Source organism: Toxorhynchites rutilus, chromosome 2, assembly GCF_029784135.1.
Source record: "Toxorhynchites rutilus septentrionalis strain SRP chromosome 2, ASM2978413v1, whole genome shotgun sequence".
Classification (NCBI taxonomy): Eukaryota; Metazoa; Arthropoda; class Insecta; order Diptera; family Culicidae; genus Toxorhynchites; species Toxorhynchites rutilus.
Genome location: NC_073745.1, coordinates 319,414,353 through 319,432,390, shown reverse-complemented (window position 1 = coordinate 319,432,390; position 18,038 = coordinate 319,414,353). Strand labels below are relative to the sequence as shown.

The window sequence follows — 18,038 nt, the reverse complement described above, 5'->3', positions numbered from 1 at the left end:
TCGATTATATAAATAATTGTAGATATTTATTCATTAAGACCACAGATGTCAGATGAATCAGATTTAAATAAATAAATAAATAAAGAATTCAATTTTCTAAAAATAATAAAACTTAAAAAATATCATATTTTAGAAGTTCACGCGATAGTGGGATGCCTGCGGATTATATTCATATAAATTCGATATGAATCGGTTCAGTAGAATATAAGATATCGTGTACGCCAGTTTGAAAAAATTAGTTTCAAGAAAAACGCGTTTGAAATTCATTGTTATGGCCGTACCAGGTAAGATACCGCATCACTAAAATGGCTCTAACTCGGTAAATAATAGGATTTTTGATAAGTCCTTTCTAGGGTATATTTTTGAATGCCTAAGCTACAGAAATATGAAGGAAAATAATAATTTTTTTTTTTAAATTCCACGACTAGAATACTCCCTTAAAGATTTGAAAAAAAAAATACAAAAAAATAGTAAATGAAAGATTTACATTCACAGACACATTTACTAGACATCAAAAAATGTCAACTGTATCGATAGCCATCAATTTAACACGTTGAGCCCCGAACTGTTCTTGCTGCGCTTTCCATTCAGACCGTCACAAGAGTATTTGGACAATATAAAGGGTGTGTCACATCAAATTGCATCACGGAAAAAACGCTGTAGAAATTTAATTTTTAGGAATTATATCTTCAGCTTTCGCTTTAAAATCAGATAAGAGTGTATAGATCACGTTGGCCATGCTTCACTGTCAATTTTTCGTAAATTTGGAAAAATGTCGTCGAACGAAAAAGAGCGTCGTGAATTAATCCTGTGCACTCATTTCGAGAATCCGGAGTTGTCACATCGGGACATCGGTAAGATGCTGGGAATCGTCCAATCCACGGTCAGCAGAGTACTAAAACGATACTTCGAGAACCTAACCATCGACCGGAAGGTGAAGAACGGCAAAAATGGATACTCCGTCAGTGAAAAAGATCACAAGCGCGTAGTTAAGCAGTTTAGACGTGATCCGAGAAGATCGGTCCGGAATGTCGCCAATAAACTGAATTTGTCAAGATCATTCGTCCAGCGGGCCAAGCAGCGGGAGGGCCTGTGTAAATACAAGGTTCAGAAGGCTCCTAACCGCGACGAAAGGCAAAACATGGTGGGGAAGACGCGAGCCCGGAAGCTGTACACCGAAATGCTGACGAAGCCGCATTGCCTGGTAATGGACGACGAAACCTACGTCAAAGCGGACTTTCGTCAGCTGCCGGGCCTGTTGTTCTTCTCCGCAGAGGACAAATTCAGCGTTCCGGAGGAGATTCGCAAGCAGAAACTATCCAAGTTTGCCAAAAAGTACATGGTGTGGCAAGCGATCTGCTCTTGCGGAAAGCGGAGCGCCCCCTTCGTGATGACCGGCACGGTTAACGGGCAGGTTTACCTTAAGGAGTGCCTACAGAAGCGCTTTCTACCACTATTGAAGCAGCACGAGGGCCCGACCATCTTCTGGCCGGATCTCGCTTCGTGCCACTATTCAAAGGACGTGTTGGAGTGGTACGAAGCCAACGGGGTCACATTCGTGCCAAAGGAAATGAACCCGCCCAACGCGCCGGAGCTTCGCCCAATAGAGAAATATTGGGCGATTATGAAGCAGGCCCTCCGGAAGAACCCAAAAGTTGTCAAATCGGAGGCGGACTTCAAGAGAAAATGGATTTCTGTTCAAAAAAAAACTACAACCTGACGTTGTACAGAACCTTATGGACGGGGTAAAGAGGAAGGTACGAGCATACGGGCTTGGGCTCGAAGTATAAAAAATGGAAAATGCCAAAAGTTGTTTAATAGTTTTTATTTTACTGTCTAAAATTTTCAAAAGGATCGGTCTACTGGGCGAATTTCTACAGCGTTTTTTCCGTGATGCAATTTGATGTGACACACCTTTTAAGTGTCGGTCCACGCTTCCAAAGATATTTATTTTATAAAAATAAAATAGTCAGAAATTCGACTAGAAAGTAGTCATATATCGTAAAACATCCGAAGACAAACCATGTTCTTTTAATTTCCTTATTTTGTAACTGTCGGTCTCAGTGATCCACGTTTATCTAACGAAAAGCTAAACGTCAGCCCCTAGGGACCGACACGGGAAGGTCGAAGGTCGAAAAATGGTTTTTTTTCAATTTTCGCGTTTTTAGGAAACTTATGCCCTTAAAAATGTTTTCCTAAAGGATTTTTTGAAATTTGATTTCGTTGGAAAGTTACAACCAAAAGAATGAGGTCACTTCATGGGATATAGTATTGCTTTACGAAATTTTGAACGGGTTTTTCTTGAAACCATGTTTTTTTCGGCTGGTGGTATCCATATCTCAAAATCTACTCGGCCGATTTGTAAAATGAATTATCTAAAGCGTTACATAGCCTTTTTCTGATATCGCTATTCTTCGATTTTTTATGAGCTTCTGAACAGCGATTTAGCATCTAAAAAAATCACGAAAATTCATGCTTGTTCGATCTTCCAGACAGGGAAGACTTCCCTTAATGTAATGTTGATAAGAGTTCAATACGCATACCTTCCACTAGATAGAAATAACGTGAACAAATCTGTTTCTTTTGCTTCTAAAGGATCTTGACACACCGTTCAACATTTAACTTGTAGTTGAGCTTGGTTTTGGAAACAATGAAAATATAAATAATATCTACTTTGAGGAAAGCAATACAAACAGTACGAAACTGCAGCTCTTAACAGACCAAACAAAAATCCAGAACATACCCGGTACCCGATAGTCATAATATAAAATAGGTTAGAAAATAAAATTCAATAAAACTAAATCGAAAGTGCAACCTGTTGCATCTGGTTGACTCTATTTTCGAATAATATTCAAAGCATTCAAAATTTGACCAAATTTTGTCTGACACACTGTTGGTATGGAATTTCTTATATCGGATATGAAAAATGATTGGCATTTAGCATTGTAACTTTATCTTGAACATGAGGCCTGTTTTTCAAAGATAATTGTAAAAGATAATGTAAATTTGGCGTAAATTTTATTACATTGTATTTAAGATTTTTGTATTGTGTACAGGTCAGTTTTCCAATAACATCAACGAAAAATCGATTAGATAACAAGGTTTCTATTTTGAACACGCTATGATAAATAAAGATTCTAAACTAAAAGAAGTCATACCTTATTCTATCTATTATATCTTTGGAAACCCATGTTTCCCAAAACTTTGATGCAGTTTCTTGCAATTCAATATACTGTTTTTCTATCTAATTGGCCAAATATTTTATAAAAAAGTGTTTTCAATGTTTTTTACTGAAATTAAAACAGATCGAAAAGTAAAACTTTTTAGTCAGTGCGGGTGTAATGGACATATAGTGGGGGGAATATGGACAGGTTTGTAATATATGAAGCGTAGAGGTTTATCGATCGCGAGAGGAATAATTTTATTAAACCAAGGGCTGACCTTATCGCGAATGTCCGTTAAATGATGAAAAAACCGAATTAGTCCACCTAGAAGTGATATCGTGCTTTTCAGCAGTATAAACGGACAGGCCCTCAACTATTTTGCTTTTGGTTACAGTCAGCTTCTGAACAGTTCACTTTTGGCGATTTGATTTCCATTTATAGACGTAAGGCAGGCTTTTCACAGTCTATCTCACTCCCAATGGCAACTGTCCGTTTTACCCCACCAGAACAATTATTTCAATAATTTAAGTTTTCCACTGAAAAATGCATTGACTTTTCCGTACATACCTATTATCGCTTGTCACAAACCGAAATAGAACCATCAGCGAATTGAATTTTGATATTAAACCACTCAAAATGCTTAATATCAAAGCAGCTAAAATTACATCCACAGGCGGAATCATGTATGATTTTCGGTTTTTGTTTCCCTTTTCCACTTTTGATCATTATTATTCATTGCCATAGGGTGGTTTAAATATTATAGAATAACATGTAGAAGGTGTTCTCATTAACAGAAATTTAAAATTCAAAATGTTACTATACAAATCAACCACCTGTCCATATTACCCCCGCTGTCCGTATTACCCGCGGTTCCCCTACAATGCTTTCAAAAAATCAGAGAGAGTCGAACATATGGGTAGACGAAATGAATGTCATATCGTTCCAAGAAAAACAATTTTGACGCACAAAATTTATTTGATTTTTCAATGCCTTCGGTCCAACGTACCCCCTTCGGAAAATAGTAAGATTTCTGAGCCATTTACAGACTGATTTCAGCAAAGACCCCAACAATTCTTTTTCAGTCAAGTAATTTTTAGCATTTGATGGTTTATACTTCAATTAAATGCATTTTTTAATCCATGTTTTAAAACCTAAGAAGCTAACATTCATTACCGAAAAACGTTTTAATTTGGGCTTAAACTGGTTTTAATTTTCTGGGAATTGAAAAACATAAAAGTGCTTGTCCGTTGCAGCAATAGGCATGGTTAAAGCCGCTTACAGCTACCAACACATAATACTAGGCTGATTAATTTGATGCCAAGAATAATTATGTGGGATTAATCATTGGTCCGGCCCCTAAATTCGATGAATAGATGATGATATTTGTATACAGATCCAAATGCATCTACCCCCGGCCACTTGTGCGTATTCCTGGAATTCCATGCAGCTTAGGTAACAAAAATTAGTTCATGTAAACAAATGTCACCGGTATACCTGTAAAAGTATCGACTAGACAAAAACATTTATCCGGGTAATGAAAGTGGGTATGTCTTTCTCAAGAGAGTGTTAGTCACCTATATATTAAAGAATATTTTGCAATTTCACCGCATTCCCGTTTGTGAAACGAAAATACATAGTCGTACCGTTGGTTTTTTTCGAAATTGTACAGAAGTGAAAGTGCAAAGAAACAGTGACTAACGATCCCCTAACTGCACTAATTTTATGACTTCCCTGAAAACACCGATACAATGAGTCTTGCGATGGAGTCCAGTGCAGATGTCAGTTTCACGAGAAATGATTCCAGATGGTACTTTTCCGCCGAACAAATGGCCGATTCGCCTAGCCGCAAATGCGGTATCACCGCTGACCAGGAACTACTGCACAGACAGCTCGGGGCGAATCTGATACAGGATATGGGCCAGCGATTGCGGGTATCGCAGATATGCATAAACACCGCCATCGTCTACATGCACCGGTTCTACGCGTTCCATTCGTTCGCCATATTCCATCGAAACAATATGGCAGCGGCCGCATTGCTCTTAGCCGCCAAGGTTATGGAGCAGTCCCGCAGAATCGAGTACATCATCAAGGTGGCACACGTCTGTCTTGGGCTAACGGTGCCCGATCCGCTGAAGGAAAGTTACAAGAAACAAGTCGAGGAGATGAAGTTCAACGAAAACGCGCTCATACAAACGCTTGGGTTCGACCTTGCGATAGATCATCCCCACACACACGTTGTCAAGGTGTGCCAAATGGTCAAAGTATCGAAGGATCTGGCGCAAACGGCTTATTTCTTGGCATCTAACATCCTACACTTAACTACCATGAGTCTTCGATACAAGCCAACCGTGGTCGCCTGCGTTTGCATAAACTTGGCGTGTAAATGGTCTCGATTCGTGATCCCCCTGTCGAATACTGGACGTCATTGGTTTTACTACGTAGATAAATCTGTTACGTCTGATCTGCTACAGAAGCTCACCGATGAATTCCTCCACAACTACGATCGCTGTCCCACACGATTAAAAAGCAAGATGATAGCTGTACGGGGACCCTCGAACGAATCAGATCGTGGAAGTGGAAGCAAGGATTCCAGTCCGTCGAGTCAGTCCACGTCTAATACTGCGCAACCCAACGACAAAGCCGACTCGCCATCTTCTACGCATTCAAAGCAGAGTACGTCTAACGGGGACCTCGAGTTGAAACCATCTTCTTCTAGCTGCAAGAATCCTTCGTCATCTCTGTCATCTAGTTCCCGTTCCCTCAGTGAGCGTTCCTCGCAGAAACACGATCAACAGAAGGATACTACCCAGAACGGATTGAGTGACAAAGTTTCCAAAGCGCATAATGATAGCCCAGCCAATATGCCTTCACAATCCTCTTCAACGTCGTCTTCAGTGAAACGAGCTGATTATAAGAACGATAATGCGCGGGATCATAAAAACCGTATGGTATCAACCACGACATCCGGTAGTTCCTCGTCATCAATGCAGATGCACTCGAACGGCCAACACAAAACTGATCGTCACAGCCGCAAAAACAGCCAGAAAAGTTACACGTCCCAAAGATCGCACATAGAAAGCATCAATCCAATAAAAACAAAAGAATCGATGGTACCATTGGTTGACAGTGTTCAAGACGTTGCCCCACAAACATCTTCATCGTCGAAAGTGAAACGGCCGCCTAGCTCTAGCCAATCAATGAATGATTTACCTTCAAGAGAATCTGTTTCTGACCCTAGTAAACCGCCCGGGTCAACTTTCCGTCTCATCGACGACACCGATCTATTCACGGAACCTGCACTAATAAGTACCCCTCCGAAACGTTCGAAGCCTTCATCAATTTTCAGCCCAGACTGGGAGGACACGAAGGTCGAGAACAACAATCGGAGTGTCTTCAATGTAAATACGAGCAATAGTGGTGGCAAATCTCGTTCGCAAGTTCAGCTTGTGGACTTGTTCACCGCACCGAGCGATGGAACTCATCAATCTAGATCTAATGAGATAGAATCGTTCTCTCCCAACTCCTCTGGTTGTCTCATAAAGCTATTGGACCCAACTTCGACACCATCCGTGCCGCTTCCCCTGCTTGACCAGGCTGACATCGACCTATCAGGGCTAGGTAGACCAGCCAAACGATCTCTTCCAAGCAACGAACCAGCTCACCACGATAATGGAACTGATTACCGACAAACCAAGATTCGAAAAGTCGAAACTCAACGATTGTCGGTACCGTTACAACAATGCAGCAATAGTAACCCAGCGCCAGCGTACATTACCACAGGAAGTGAAGTAATTCAAACCCCTACTAGTGAAACCCTCCCAATTTCATCGAAGGATGACGAACACCATCGATCCAAATCAGGCAAGAAAAAGAAAAAGAACAAACACAAAAATAAAGATAGCGACGAAACCAGGGATCGGGACCGTAAGGAGCGGAAGAAACATAAAAAAGACAAGGATCGCCACCATGAACGCAAGAGGTCGGACTCATCTACTGCTTCGTCCGGGGGCCCAATTGAGACAAACCAACCAAGAGATTCACTTTCCACGAACGGCAATCCGCACACTCCCAGATTGATCGTAAAAATTCCGAAAGATCGCCTCTCAAGGTCGTTCTTACGGAGCATAGCGGCGACCAAGCCGGTACACTCTGGGGATCGTCAAAGATCTGCAAGTTATTATTCGAAGTAAGAAAAAAAGGGTATATTAAATAGCAATAAGTTTTCTTTCTCATCATTTAGTATCCAAATAATTGTATCCTTGAATCAAGAATCAAGTTATAAATTGAAATATAAACATGTATAAAGGAAAGAGAAAAATACATTGCATGAATTTCATGGCCATAGTTAACTGTATGCTATAATGATATAATATTCTAGATTAAAGGGTGTGTCACATCAAATTGCATCACGGAAAAAAACGCTATAGAAATTCGCCAAGTAGACCGATCCTTTTGAATATTTTAGACAGTAAAATAAAAACTATTAAACAACTTTTGGCATTTTCTTTTTATTCATACTTCGAGCCCAAGCCCGTATGCTCGCACCTTCCTCTTTACCCCATCCATAAGGTTCTGTACAACGTCAGGTTGTAGTTTTTTTTGAACAGAAATCCATTTTCTCTTGAAGTCCGCCTCCGATTTGACAACTTTTGGGTTCTTCCGAAGGGCCTGCTTCATAATCGCCCAATATTTCTCTATTGGGCGAAGCTCCGGCGCGTTGGGCGGGTTCATTTCCTTTGGCACGAAGGTGACCCCGTTGGCTTCGTACCACTCCAACACGTCCTATGATTAGTGGCACGAAGCGAGATCCGGCCAGAAGATGGTCGGGCCCTCGTGCTGATTCAATAGTGGTAGCGCTTCTGTAGGCACTCCTTAAGGTAAACCTGCCCGTTTACCGTGCCGGTCATCACGAAGGGGGCGCTCCGCTTTCCGCAAGAGCAGATCGCTTGCCACACCATGTACTTTTTGGCAAACTTGGATAGTTTCTGCTTGCGAATCTCCTCCGGAACGCTGAATTTGTCCTCTGCGGAGAAGAACAACAGTCCCGGCAGCTGACGAAAGTCCGCTTTGACGTAGGTTTCGTCGTCCATTACCAGGCAATACGGCTTCGTCAGCATTTCGGTGTACAGCTTCCGGGCTCGCGTCTTCCCCACCATGATTTGCCTTTCGTCGCGGTTAGGAGCCTTCTGAACCTTGTATGTACGCAGGTCCTCCCGCTGCTTGGTCCGCTGGACGAATGAACTTGACAAATTCAGCTTATTGGCGACATCCCGGACCGAACTTCTCGGTTCACGTCTAAACTGCTTAACTACACGCTTGTGATCTATTTCACTGACGGAGCATCCATTTTTGCCGTTCTTCACCTTCCGGTCGATGGTTAGGTTCTCGAAATATCGTTTTAGTACTCTGCTAACCGTGGATTGGACGATTCCCAGCATCTTACCGATGTCTCGATGTGACAACTCCGGATTCTCGAAATGAGTGCGCAGGATTAATTCACGACGCTCTTTTTCGTTCGACGACGTTTTTCCAAATTTACGAAAAATTGACAGTGAAGCATGGCCAACGTGATCTATACACTCTTATCTGATTATAAGCGAAAGCTGAAGATATAATTCCTAAAAATTAAATTTCTAGAGCGTTTTTTCCGTGATGCAATTTGATGTGACACACCCTTTAATACTTCACAAACAGGAAGAATGTCTCGGAGAAATAGATTTTTCTTTTTTTTTCATTCTCTGACCCCTGACCCCCTATTTCACTTTTGGATTATATTAGGCTGAGGAAAAAGTAATCCATTGTAGTTTCATAATGCCTCTTCCATAGAAGTCTTGAAGAAAAACTCTAGCAAAAGATTTTTACAACCTTCTCTTCTCTTATCCCTCAGGAAGTTTTACAATACGAGAAAAAGGTGATAATTTCATGGTGAATGGTTTGCACTTTTCGGATTTTTTCAAAAAGTTGTCTAATTTTTTTTCGAATAATTCAACTATCCAAAATTGCTTAAATGACCCATATCTTTACACACACAACGTTTCACTACTGTCTGAAATGGTGCTGCCAAAGGCCAGTCGAGTTGACATGAAATTCGTCTTATGTTTGTTTAATATTCGCCATTTTAACTACAAACCTCTTCGAAGATACAACTCTTTTGCACCTATGTTGTTTATGTCCGAGTATCGATGAACTGACATGCGGATAATCATATATAGCACAAAAACATGCCCACAAATGAAACAATAACCGAGGTTGCCCGATTTTTACTGTGATCAGATTTTTCGCAACAAGTTTTAAAACTTCATTTTTATGCACCCTGATGATTTAGTAGAAAATTTTATCCGTAAGTGAAAAACTGAAAAATTTTATATACTGTACATTCGAATGAGGATGTCCATGTTTCTAGCTCATTATTCAAACATCGGGGGCAAATATTTGCACTGTTACTCACTGTAGATCTACGGGATTCATCATGAACATGAACAAAAAGCGATTCATTCTCCGACTTTATTTAGGCTCTACAATTGGGTAATTTGTTTCTATGCCTGCAGAAGAGAACCGGTTTGAATCACTGTGATTCATTTTAGGGGGTCTAAAATAAAATAAAGCTGAGGATAGCTCTAACCAGAGAAATTTTTGTGGCAGATCTGATTGCGACTTCCAATGAACATGGGCGCACTCAACTGTGTGGACTCGTGAATCACACTAGTAGACCGTTATCATGAATTTAATAAAGCAGAAATTTCATTGTAAATTCACGGCTAAAATGGACGCATATACACTCTGTCCAACTTCTATAAGACCACCCTGATTCTATTTAGTTACAACACAAACAGTTAGAATTTAAACAAGATACATTTATACATTGTAGAGTGCTTAAAATAAAATATATTTAAAGTAAATTTTGTTAAAAAGAGTTGTTTATTCATTGTGCTTAATATGATAATTTCAGCTGTCCAGTTTCTATAAGACCACTTCAAAATTCATAAGTATTATCAATGAAAAATTCAAAACGATCGGCTGATTAACATGTCATCAATTGGAAACCTTGCCATTTCGGCTAAGAACCTGGAAAAATCGTGTTGGGATACTATTTTTCAAGTTCTGCTGAACAGATTTCTCAATATTTTTCCATGTTTCCGAAATTACGGCCTTGAGCTTTTCAAAGGTGGTGTACCGATTCCCCATCAGTGTAGATTCTGCGTACAAGGATCTCCCTAAGATTTTCAACAGGATTCAAATCTGGAGAGCGAGCCGGCCAGTCAAAAAAATTTTGGTTCTTAATCCATTTCTTAGTTTCCTTGCTGGTATGAATAGTAGCTGGAAGGTGAATATTTTGTGACGATATCCACGCAAAAACTGTATGAGAGATTATTCGAGAACATGTTTGTAATCCTTGAATGATGTGGGAGCAATTTTGAGCTTTCCGGTTGCACAGAATCCAGCCCAAACCATACACGAGACTCCACAGAAATTCCCGGTTAAAAATTACTGTTCCTTCTTCCGTAAATCACGCAAATCGAAGCTGTTTTAACTATTTCCCGCTTATCCCAGTCAGAGAGCTTCGATTTACGTGGAGCTCTCTCCTTCTCACCGTGTCCTTGAGGATTCGCCAAATAATTGAGCAGTACTTGATGGGATCGTCCACTCCAACGAGCAATTTCTCTAATACCAACATTTTCATGATGAAATGCATCGATTTGTCTTTCTTCTCTCTCCGTGAACACACCTCCGTGAGCACCCTTCAGCATTTTCCAGATTCTAGGATCAAAACAACTACAACAACGGAAAATGTAACTAGTCTTATAGAAACTTTACACTCGAAAAATACAAAAACATTCGTCTACGCTCAGTGCTTGCACACACACATATGAAAATCATGCAATGTATGGTAGTCACCAATACCTACACACTAGAATATAAATCGAAGCATTGTTTGTTTACAATGACACAAATCAGCAAGATCATCCCCTGGTCTTATAGAAGTTGGGCAGAGTGTATTGGGTCCAATTCCTGTTTAGTTAAGGAACTTTCCGGATTGAATGCCCTAACTTCGCCATTTGCTAAACCAAACCGTAGAGGTAGGACCATCATCATTAGGATTCTATGTCTGTGGCTAAACCAGCCCGTTTTGTTGTTTATTTCATCTTGTTTAATTATTCAGTGTGATACTACGAGAAAAATACTTAAAAATATCCTTATTGTAAAGATAACTCGTTCGGCTCCACCCTTGTAGGGGAATGAAGTAAAACCATAACCATCATAAGCGTTATTAAGTTATTATTATTAAGTTTGTCAAGCGTTGAGGTAGAGAGTTATTCAATAAAATATATACGGTTTATTTTCCAATGTTTCACAAAATGTGACTACTTTCGTAGCCGAATTTCCGACTATTTTCTAAATATACATTGGAAGCTGGAACCGACACCGACAGTAATTTGCAAACGCTCTTGATTTGGGCTGAATCGAAAGCGCAGCAAGAAAAAACGGAGCTCAACGTTTAAAATATCAAAAAATGTTTAAGGGGGTATTCAAGTCTAGAAATTTCGAAAAAAAAATAGTTTTTTTCTTTTCCTCTTGATCCGAAGTTTAGACATTCAAGAATATACCCTAGAAAGGACTATTCGGAAAACCCATTATTTACAAATTTATAGCCATTTCAGTGATTCGGCATTTTATCTAGTACGGCTTTGACGCATAACATCAAAAGCGTTTTTCTCGAAACAAGCTGGCGGACACGATATCATAATGTTTACCGAACCGATTTATTCCAATTTTGGTATGAATAAACCTTTATACATCTCTCTATCGCATGAACCAAAAAAAAAATAATATAATACAAACCAACTCACGACAATGCTGTAAATCAAATCGACACGGATATTGGTCGAACGCACGAAACATGTTTCTCCTACTTGAGAGTCTGCAGTGAATGAATGGCGCAATCGCTGGCATACCAGTGTCTGCTGTACAATGCTGTCAAAATATGACATGAGTCGTATTAACGTTGCATGAGACAGTGTTACAAGGATTGTGTCACATTTACCCGAAACCCACTCACCCGAATGACAGTTACCCGAAAAACATTCATCCGAATTCCACTCACCCGAATGTAACAAATACCCGAAAGCGACAGCTACCCGAATGTAACATCTACCCGAAAGCGACACTTACCCAAAAGAAGGATATATTCAAATAATACACAAATTTTACTATATTTGTATTTGTATTTATATATTTAATTCTGATCAGTGTTATATAAAGATCATATTTGTCTCATACTTTCATTTCCATTCAAAAAGTATTTTTCGTGGGAAGTACAATTCGAGAAATACTGGCATTGAATAAAATCCTTTTCAAAATAATCAAAAGTGAAAAAATGCAGTTTTATAACGTATTATTAAGTCCATCAATTCTTATGGATGACGCAGCCCGTTTACGAGCGTCGGACGCCATACGTTTACCTGGTGCATCACGTTTGCAACCAGGCAATCAAAATGCATGACATGCATAATTAACCGGGCAAACGTAATGCACCAGGTAAACGTATGCAGTCCGACGCTCGCTAATGCTCGGTCGGACCTGACTAAAGGATCGTCTCCTATGTTTCAAACAAACCGGGCAATCGATGGAATACAGGTTTGCTTGCGAGCGGCCTACTCGGATTGCGTCACCTCGGCAGCTTGGTGCCGCCTCGATTGCTTATCCTCGTTAAATGGGGACTTCACCCCCATTACATTGATCTCAAAATAAATTTCATCACGAAATAATAAACTCATGATTAAAATTGCGCTACGGCGGCAAATACGTTAGTACTATTTTTTTCTTATCTATTCTTTTCACATTTTCATTACAAAATTTTATGTTGAAGTCACCTGTTTAATTTTCGGAATATTTCATAACCAATGCTCATTTCTGAATGATCTCTTGGTCTTAAAGAGCAATACGGAAAGGAAAGAAGACAGCATGTCAATTGTGCCTACACTAATTTCTAAAAATGACACAGCGAAGTCTTCAACATCTTTTTCGAATTTCCTCATTACAATTTCTCAGTTTACTTCGTAACTTCCTAACAGCAGACTCGACAAAACTCATAAACTGATTTGTCGGAATTTTTCCTTCTTCATTCGGGTAAATATCCCATTCGGGTAAACGTCGCGTTCGGGTAAACGTTCCATTCGGGTAAATGTCCATTCGGGTAAATGTCCATTCGGGTATATGTTGCATTCGGGTATTTGTTACATGCGGGTGAATGTCATTCGGGTAAATGTGCTTCGGGTAAACGTGTTTCGGGTGAATGGAATTCAGGTGAATGGGACACAAGCTGTTACAAGCACCCCAACTGTGGGAGGAAAAAATCTACAACTGTTGAGCCCTGTAAGCACCTTACATTTACTATTTAAAATAAATAGAAATTGATACAAAAAACGTGCTAAAAAAGCAATTTCTGTTTTCGAGCAGACGCCATTTGGCAAAACAAAATTTCAGTTGTCCGAGGTTCATACTATAGCGGTATTTTTAGTCCGAAACCCGTGCCTCTACACTATACACCCTTAAATGATTCCCTTTGCTGACACAAATGAAAAAATATATAGGATTCAATCGTAATTTGGAACAACATGGGTATCAAAATAAACTGACTAATTAGGAGCATGTTAAGATAATTCAATTTGGGCTAAAACTCAAGGTGTCCGTACACTGTTTGTGCGATGGTCAAGTATTTTACACTTTTTGACAGACAAAGTTTGGTTTGAAATTTGTGCAAACACTATTTGGTTTGCCAGCCTTCAATTGTCAACAGTGGCAAACATCGAATTTGGCAAAACTTCAACTGAAATACTTAAGGTAACTTAACCATGTACCGACAGGTTCAAAGAACAGACTAAAACAATATTTCATGCATCCAATAACTGAATATTTGCTTGTCGTGTTTTATGTCGAATATATTTGATCAGTACACGTTGGTTAAATTTTATCTGTCAAATGTTTGGCTTCGGTCAAACAGTGGATGAGCACCCTCAGCTATGCTTTGCTCCAGTTGCAAATAACATAGAATTTCCAAGTTATTGTACATGTAGCTTAAGGCAGTATTCTAGTCTAGAAATTTGAAAAAAAAAATCATTTTTTTCCTTCATATTTCTGTAGTTAAGGCATTCAAGAACATGCCCTAGAAAAGACTTATCGAAAATCCTATTATTTACTGAGTCAGATCCATTTTAGTGATGCGTTATCTAACCTGATATGGCCATAACAATGAACTTCAAACGCATTATCTCGAAACTAGTTTTTTTATACTGGCGGACATGATATCTCAAGTTCTACTGAACCGATTCATGTCGAATTTAAATAAAGGGTGTGTCACATCAAATTGCATCACGGAAAAAACGCTGTAGAAATTCGCCTAGTAGACCAATCCTTTTGAAAATTTTAGACAGTAAAATAAAAACTATTAAACAACTTTTGGCATTTTCTTTTTATTCATACTTCGAGCCCAAGCCCGTATGCTCGCACCTTCCTCTTTATCCCGTCCATAAGGTTCTGTACAACGTCAGATTGTAGTTTTTTTTGAACAGAAATCCATTTTCTCTTGAAGTCCGCCTCCGATTTGACAACTTTTCGGAGGGCTGCTTCATAATCGCCCAATATTTCTCTATTGGGCGAAGCTCCGGCGCGTTGGGCGGGTTCATTTCCTTTGACACGAAGGTGACCCCGTTGGCTTCGTACCACTCCAACACGTCCTTTGAATAGTGGCACGAAGCGAGATCCGGCCAGAAGATGGTCGGGCCCTCGTGCTGATTCAATAGTGGTAGTAAGCGCTTCTGTAGGCACTCCTTAAGGTAAACCTGCTCGTTTACCGTGCCGGTCATCACGAAGGGGGCGCTCCGCTTTCCGCAAGAGCAGATCGCTTGCCACACCATGTACTTTTTGGCAAACTTGGATAGTTTCTGCTTGCGAATCTCCTCCGGAACGCTGAATTTGTCCTCTGCGGAGAAGAACAACAGGCCCGGCAGCTGACGAAAGTCCGCTTTGACGTAGGTTTCGTCGTCCATTACCAGGCAATGCGGCTTCGTCAGCATTTCGGTGTACAGCTTCCGGGCTCGCGTCTTCCCCACCATGATTTGCCTTTCGTCGCGGTTAGGAGCCTTCTGAACCTTGTATGTACGCAGGCCCTCCCGCTGCTTGGTCCGCTGGACGAATGAACTTGACAAATTCAGCTTATTAGCGACATCCCGGACCGAACTTCTCGGATCACGTCTAAACTGCTTAACTACGCGCTTGTGATCTTTTTCACTGACGGAGCATCCATTTTTGCCGTTCTTCACCTTCCGGTCGATGGTTAGGTTCTCGAAGTATCGTTTTAGTACTCTGCTGATCGTGGATTGGACGATTCCCAGCATCTTACCGATGTCCCGATGTGACAACTCCGGATTCTCGAAATGAGTGCGCAGGATTAATTCACGACGCTCTTTTTCGTTCGACGACATTTTTCCAAATTTACGAAAAATTGACAGTGAAGCATGGCCAACGTGATCTATACACTCTTATCTGATTATAAGCGAAAGCTGAAGATATTATTCCTAAAAATTAAATTTCTACAGCGTTTTTTCCGTGATGCAATTTGATGTGACACACCCTTTAGGTACAATCTGCAGACATCTCTCTATTGCATGAACCTCTGAGAAATGATATTTTCTAAATTTTACTATTTAAAAAAAATAGGAAACGTAAGAAAAAACGTGTCAAACCGCATTTTGTTTTACAAACGGCCGCCATTTTGTCAAAAAAAGATGTTTTTGACTTGTCCGAGGTTTACGCGTTTATGATTTTTTTGTTCCAGATAACCAGAAGGGCTGGAATCATGTACGCAATGGCACAACTTCTTTTTAACCATCTCACTTCATTAGCTCTTAACTACTCTAGTTATGAATATTTTTTCTCCGTTCAATTTTTGTTTTATTGTTAAAAGATAGATGAACAAATAATGATACTAGAAATATTCTTTGTGTTATTTTTATGGAACTCGAAAAAACGTCCGAAATTAGTGTCTCTACACTAGAAAACCCCCTTAAGGTTAACGTTATGAGCGGGAATCATAATGTTGCAGAGCGCGCTGTAACCAATCTAAAAATTTTGTTTATGTTATTCCACAGAAATCTAAACCATTTTAAGCTAAATCATAATAAGTTTTAAAAAATGTAGTTGAAGTGCATAAGATTGTAGTTGGGACTTATTATTAGCCTGATCCGTCAGAAATTACATGCAGCTTATTATTTGATCCTTTTATAAGAGGCTGGTGATGGCGAGTTTTTACGTGAGATAGAAGAAAAGTCGACCAACGAAAATCTGTGTACTTCAAGTTCGAATATTTCATAGTTATAAGAAAAGCAGAATAGAATAAAGTAATGTCATGGAGGAATGAAGATTCCGTGCAACTAATAAAACTGTGTCATAATGTTGTCACTTTGTGTAAAGGGAGATAATAGGTCTCGAAGTGACTCCTACGCAAATAGACTGGAAATGCAGGTACCAGTGCCACAAATTATCAAAGTTTTTTCACGAATGGAGGAATTATCTTTTTCCCAGTGTCGGGTGAATTCCCTTCTGTTGGAACTCAACATCATATCTGTCATAATGAGTATAACACAAGAGTTGAAACGCGTGAACTTTGCCTAGTATATTGAACGAAAATATTGAACGAAAACAGCACGAATGAATTTCGAAAAGCCTGCATTCAGGCACTTACTGTCGATAATTTCAGATGATTATCACGAAAGCCAAATTGATCGTCATCACTTGCAGTGAATTTTTATTGAGAACGTGTTTGATTTGCATACACCCAGGTTTTTTTACGCGAAGGATACGTACCTCGTAAAAAAACCGCGTTAATTGGAAAATCCGCGTAAAAAACCGCGCTAATTGGAAAATCCGCGTAAAAAAAACCGTGCAAAAAAACCGCTTAAAAAAAACCTGAGTGTATTTGGAAAAAAGAAAGGATCAGGGATCCGGAAAAGGTAACATTATAGGTTTCGTTGAACGTTGACAGTTGCGCGGTGGTAAGCGGTTGAGCGGCCAAAATAGTATCGGGATACGATTATCGTATTCCATCCTTCTGCCTTGGAAGCCCTTTCACCCAATACCCATATCGTAGGGGTTCTCTATAAATGCCCGTCATTTAGAGCCAGTATCATCGAACCGGAAATCAAAACAAGATTAGGTGCATTTTCGTTCGTCTATTATTTTCACCCATTGCCCATATGATTGGGGATGTATGTCGCTTCCGGACAATCGGGAGTTGATTCATAGAACATAGTCAAAAAGTTATACGATACATTTCAATGCCGAAGTCACCAAAACAAGAATTTTATACCTTCTCTTACCATTAATCGGTTTCATTCTCAATTGGTTGACGTTGAATTTTACGCTTTGATTCTCACTAACTCGCATTGATCTTCAAGTTCGACGTTTCGAACATTATGACGGAAATGAAGATGCAAATGAAAAATGAAAATGGAATTCATGGCTTCATGGCATGTTGATGGTGATGTTCAACCCACTCGTGTTCATTGATATTGTTGTTTCATATTTATCGATTCTCGCTTGAGCAGTAGATTATCAATACAAGGTAGGCTGAAACTCACCGTATTTGAATGTGGTGAACGTGACTATTTTCGCCACTGGCAGGTTCACTCGCGACCCAAGAACCTGTAACAAACACGAAAAAAAACATTATTATCGATGGTTTTAATAATATGAGTTATAATTCGTAGTTCTGATCGTAAGTTATTCGGTTTTAAAAGTACAGAAGTCCAAGTTGTGAATAAAAAAAATTGTAACAATTGAAATAATGTTGAATTGGCAGTGAAACAATAATGTTGA

The 18,038-nt window shown here is 39.7% G+C and overlaps 2 protein-coding genes across 28 annotated transcripts in view; both read left to right on the top strand.

The window, feature by feature from the left end:
• The window catches only part of LOC129771300 (potassium voltage-gated channel subfamily KQT member 1), a 1,095,885-nt gene that overhangs the window by 1,026,129 nt on the left and 51,718 nt on the right, over positions 1-18,038 (top strand). The window lies entirely within an intron of this gene.
• Positions 3,964-7,613, top strand: LOC129771303 (cyclin-T-like). The gene has a single exon (XM_055774824.1). It carries the CDS (start codon positions 4,913-4,915, stop codon positions 7,352-7,354), a length of 2,442 nt encoding a protein of 813 aa, XP_055630799.1. The 5' UTR covers positions 3,964-4,912; the 3' UTR covers positions 7,355-7,613.

Coding starts and splice junctions, on each gene's coding strand:
- LOC129771303 (XM_055774824.1), top strand. CDS start 4,913: ATGAGTCTTGCGATGGAGTCCAGTGCAGATGTCAGTTTCACGAGAAAT.